Source organism: Rhagoletis zephyria, unplaced genomic scaffold, assembly GCF_001687245.7.
Source record: "Rhagoletis zephyria isolate East Lansing unplaced genomic scaffold, Rhagoletis_zephyria_1.1 Rzeph_scaffold_08368, whole genome shotgun sequence".
NCBI lineage: Eukaryota > Metazoa > Arthropoda > Insecta > Diptera > Tephritidae > Rhagoletis > Rhagoletis zephyria.
This window is the reverse complement of record NW_016165448.1, coordinates 6,793-12,027: the sequence shown is the minus strand read 5'-3', so window position 1 is coordinate 12,027 and position 5,235 is coordinate 6,793. Positions and strand designations below refer to the sequence as shown.

Sequence of the window (5,235 nt, the reverse complement as noted above, 5' to 3'; positions counted from 1 at the left end):
GGCCCCAATGCACCAGTAGACCCCGCGTCGCCTGTAGATCCTAGTGCTCCAGTGAATCCGAGTGCTCCAGTTGGCCCCAAAGCACCAGTAGACCAGGCGTCGCCTCTGCCAGTCGGTCCAAATGGAACTGTTCACCCTAAGCCACCAATTGATTCAAATGCGCCAGTGAATGGCATTGTTGGGGCGCCTACACCCGCTATAAGCTCGAGTAGGCCAGTTGTTCCAGACACACCAGTCAATCCCAATTCACAAGCGCATGCCAACAGGCCATTTAATCCCAATGCTTCAGTCGGCCCCAGCGCTCCATTTAATCCCAATGCCCCAGTTTCTTCGAACGCACCAGTCCATTCACATGTAAAAAATATTCCAATGCTTCCGAGGTTACCTGAACATGCTGACCGTTCCGTTTGGTCACATTTTGCCGCTCATAATTATGCTGATAACTCCAGTGGTAGAAGAGATGAAAGTTGGTGGCGACGTGTTTTCGCTAATTTACCAGGCCATGCCAATCTACCAAAAGGAGGAAACGAAAGACATAATGGATGGCAGCTCTTGCCCAACCGCCAAGTGCAACCTGTTCGGCCTGGTTGGCCTGTGTGGCCTGCCAAATCTCACCCGCCAAACCAGGAGTCAGGAGATAGCCAGTCCACTGAATTAGGCTCTGACAAAAATTTGTCGAAAGCAGGCGAATCCATGGAAGAAAAGCCCAAGTCCAATAGTAGAGGAATAAAATCAAAGGACAACAAAGTTCCTAAGGAACAAAAAGAGGAGAGTTCGGGCGAAAACAAATCAATAAGTACCAAAATAGAATCAGAGGACAGCAAGGATTCAAAGGAAAAAAATGAGCAGACTTCGACGGAAAAGAAATCGGAGAAGGGCAAAAAAGATTTAGAGGAGAGTAAAGATTCTGAAGATGTAAAGGAAAAGTCCGATAGCAACCAAGATGAGGAAAACGACGATAGCAACTCCAAAGAGCAAAAGGAACTAATTAAAAAAGTCTTGAAGAAGCTTAAGGACAACAAATGTGACGAAGATGACATTTACCCAGATCCCAGAGATTGTAACAAGTTCTATCTATGTGTCGAAAAGTCGGATAAGACTAAGCTCACGCATCTACGGTGCGATAGTGAGGAACGGTTTGACTCCGAAAAGCTGAAATGTGTAAATAAGCATAAGGCAAAGTGCTTGACTAAGCAAGAATTTATCGAAGAGTTTGCGTGATTCCAGACTTTTGAAGTTGCAAAATGAGGAGATATAAGCCCTAAATGAATAATTATAAGAAGAAAGATAAATAATCGGTTTTTTTTTCAAAACCTTTAAACTTGCATTAGGAAAGCGAAATTGTGCAATCCTATTTGTTTACCCATGCATGTAGATGTGAGAATTTCACAAACTGCAGTCGTAAAGGCTTGCCAGATAAAAATTTTAAATACAAACTCAGTCGAGCCGATTATTCAATTTTCGCTTATTTACTAAAATACTGTCACATCTCAAAAACGCCTATTTTCAGGAGAGTCATTTATGGTTTTCGATTGACACTATCGTGCAAAAATGGAAATGCATATTTGCTTCATACGCGGAAAATAGTCAAGAGTTCTATTACTAAATTGTTACAGTATGTATATGGATCTTGATGTAAGAAGTAATTCTGCATAATTTGTTCAAACCCCGTCTTTTGTGTTATGGCAGTCTTTTAGTAAATCAGCGTCTTGTTTTTTTTATTTTTATTACTATCCTTACTATTTATTAGTAACATATATGTTATTAGTTACATAAAAGTTTAATTTGATTTAAAGGTGTACAGGAGAGATAAAATTTCTAATTCAGTTGGTGAATTTAACCTCCATTGAGTTGTTGTGGTGTTATTTTTAATAAACTGCATAATTTCATATTATGGGGTACGTTTTTTTTGTCATACGTGCAGATGCTTAGCAATACCGTCCGAATTTATGGATGTCATTTGCTCGGGGTGGGACACCACCCGCATCAATATCTGGCGCATGCAGAGTGAAAGCGGGGAAATTAACGTTTGAACCTATTTAAAATATTTTTCGTTCTCGCATTATTAAGTAGTTTTTACTGTCAACCACAATGTCACTTGTGCTTCCTTTTTCGTCAAATTTGGCGGCAGTCATACACATGTATGTACATACATACATACATACATGCATACATCCTGCGTAAGTTTGTGTGTGCCGACGCCTGAAACAGCTTTAATTGCAATGCAACATTGTACTATTTGCGCGGTAAATTTGCTTTGCCATTCTGGGACGATGTGAAGCCTGATTTTCATAAGGCTTTTTTGCTATTCGTTGCCATGTATTGCATGTACGTACCAAAAGCGGCAATGGGCAGTTGGGAGCCGATATGTTTGGTCATTTAAAGGTTTGTTTGGCCTTTTACCTTTTGCACCAATCGCTGTTTTCGCTATCTTTACTGCGGATGTGGACACCGGACTGGTTGTTTGTATGTATGTAGTTGCAGCTTTGTCTGCGGTTTGCCTGTTTCACCAATGCAATGTTCGTTTGTCTGTTTTTGATGTGGCCACTGATTGTGGTTTTTCTGCTTTTGAACATAAATCTCTTCATAAATGCAGTGAAATTGCAGCCAGGAGAATTAAACAAAACAAAAATATCGTCATCAAAAGAATGTTTCTCGAGCAGCCTGTAGGTGCTAGTTTACACGTGTGGAAGTATTAATTTAGCCCATTTGTATGTACATACATATGTGTGTATTTTCGTGGGTCCATTAATGACTTACATAGTTATTGCCAATTTATTTTTATTTAGCTGAAAAAAATTATATTGAAATTGCATATCTTTAACTGAGCTTCTAGGGCTGTCATAATCCTGAACCCATCGACCAGGATATACATATGTATTTGCATGGGTTTTTTGACATATTTTTATTTAAAATATATTGAAGACGATATGAATAGTCGACCCGCGAAGCAAATTAACGGCAAGCTGGCTTTGAACCATCTACACCCCTTCTAGGTGCAATTAAGAAAGCATCGAATAAAAATGCGAAAACCCTTTTTGAAATTGTATGTATATACGTATGTATAAATACTTTCACGAGCGTTGTATCCACCGTCGTTTAGTACAGGAAAAGCGTCGATCGTACAACTTTTTTTGGTTTTGATTTCATGAGTTTTGTTTCCAACATATGTAAATCTTAACGAATTGCATAGCTGATGAGCTAAAATGACGGTTTTTTGCAAAAGATCCTCTACATTTTACATTAAACGTAATAACTAACCTTTAGAATCATAAGAGAGGAACCGGCCTCTAATTTTTTTCATTTATATGTAAACATTAGCCGCCATCGAGTAGTTAGCGAGTAGCGAAACGAGCGAAATCAATGAGTTAGTAAGTATCCAGACTAACTCGCAATCGTTCATCGCTACTAGCTAACGTTGTTGTTGCCTTCACATCAAAAAATTTTGGTAAAGCGAGCGGAACTGGAACATAGCAGAGCAGAGAAGTGGCGAATCGAAGGCGACTATTAATATACAGACGTGTGTAACCAGTACCGTGTGTAAAATCTGACAACCTGTTGTAACGGTTTTTATGCCATACCAGCACTTTAATTTTTAATTGATTTTGCTTGAATCGTTGCCTATTTTGTTGTGGTGTATTTTTTTTAGATCGAGCTTTAGTTTACGACGTCGATGAGACGATAAGGCAAAAATAATCTGTAGAGTAATTTCCGCCAGAACGGATATTTAAATGTCATTTTGTTTTCCATCCGCAAATAGCACCCAAACATCAAGCACTCTACATTTGCTTGTTCGCAGCGGATTGCTGGCAAAACGACTTTGCTAACGGTTTGGTTGCGTCTGTATGCGCTTGTGACTGTGACTGTGACTGTAAGTGACAGTTTTCTTATCTGGAAAGGCACAGAGAAAGCAGTGACAGTGAAATAATGAACGCGGCTTTGAAACTTGAACTTGAAAGGGACGTTTTTCACAAGAAAATTTTTTCAAAACGAAGAGTTCGTTCCGCTACTGAGCTCGTGCTGTAATTCATTGTTAAACATTTGCTTCCTGTGTCTTCATGTTGTCCTTGTGTATGATATGTATTTCCTAAATATTTCACTTAAGGTTAAGCGAGGCAAAAGGTGAACTTAACTTAAAAAGGGATAGAAGTGCCTAAATGGCACTTTTTTCAAGAAATCGAAAATAGTGAAGTACAGCAACGTGAAGTAACTACTAGTTACTTGGCGCTATTCTATCACAGGAGACCTGAACTCCTCGCCATTTAGTGCGTCTATTTGAAGGACAACCGCAAATAGATATTTATGTAGGTACATACATATTTATGTAGGTACGTATTAATAGATATATGTATGTACAGTAGGGTGGTCCAAAAATTCACAACTTTTTGGATATAAGATTATCCTCTTACATACATATCATATCACATCATATGTGTTCGTAGGCGCGAACAAGTCAACAAATTTGTTTAACTTTTTTGTAACGATTTTATGGCAATTTTACGATGAAATACATTTGCCTAATATAAAATACCTAGGAAACTTTAAAGATTTGACGACACCAATGAATAATAACCAATTTCGAAGTAATATAAATAGATATGGGTCTCGTTATTTTCGATATTCTTCTTTTTCGTGAGTGGCTGGAAGACAAAAAATTGTAACCTCCCTAATGTATTTATGTATCTAAATATATGGGCGGTATTCACGTTACAAGCAATACAACTGTGCCAAAATACGTGTGAGTGACATTATGAATGTGAATGAATGATAACCAATGCGTTCTCCTCCATGGTGAAGATATTTTCCAACACTTTCCATTGCCGACCAAAATTATTGCTACATTATCGTATACTCGGCGTGGCATTTGTAGAAATGGGATAAGGTTTTCTTCGACCTTCGACTTTCCCTGAATAAGAATCTGAAATTTCTGAAATTCTTCTTTAATGACTCGAGAGATTTTGTTTATACCAATATTAGATAATTCACTTTGATTCTGACAATTGGTGTTCTGTGTTTCACTTTCCGAGTTTGATTTTCACATTTTTTTCCAAAATGAATTTCGAGTGAATGTAAGTAAATTAAATTCTTAAATTTTGTAAAGAAAATAAATTTAAAAATATATTTAATTATAATTTAATCGTGAGAATGGTATCACTGATTTCGAGTTATTTTATTGTGATTTGTTTTATTTGAATTTAGAATTATTAAACTAACACATAAAAACAAACAAAAACC

General features: G+C 37.6%; 1 protein-coding gene across 1 annotated transcript; it reads left to right on the top strand.

The window, feature by feature from the left end:
- Window positions 1-19: 19 nt before the first annotated feature.
- On the top strand, window positions 20-1,221 carry LOC108375002 (sporozoite surface protein 2-like; the record flags this gene model as incomplete). The annotated part of the gene is made up of 1 exon (XM_017631065.1): window positions 20-1,221. A coding segment is annotated over one exon (1,202 nt), but the record flags the coding sequence as incomplete, so codon positions are not given.
- Between the last annotated feature and the right edge of the window lie 4,014 nt (window positions 1,222-5,235).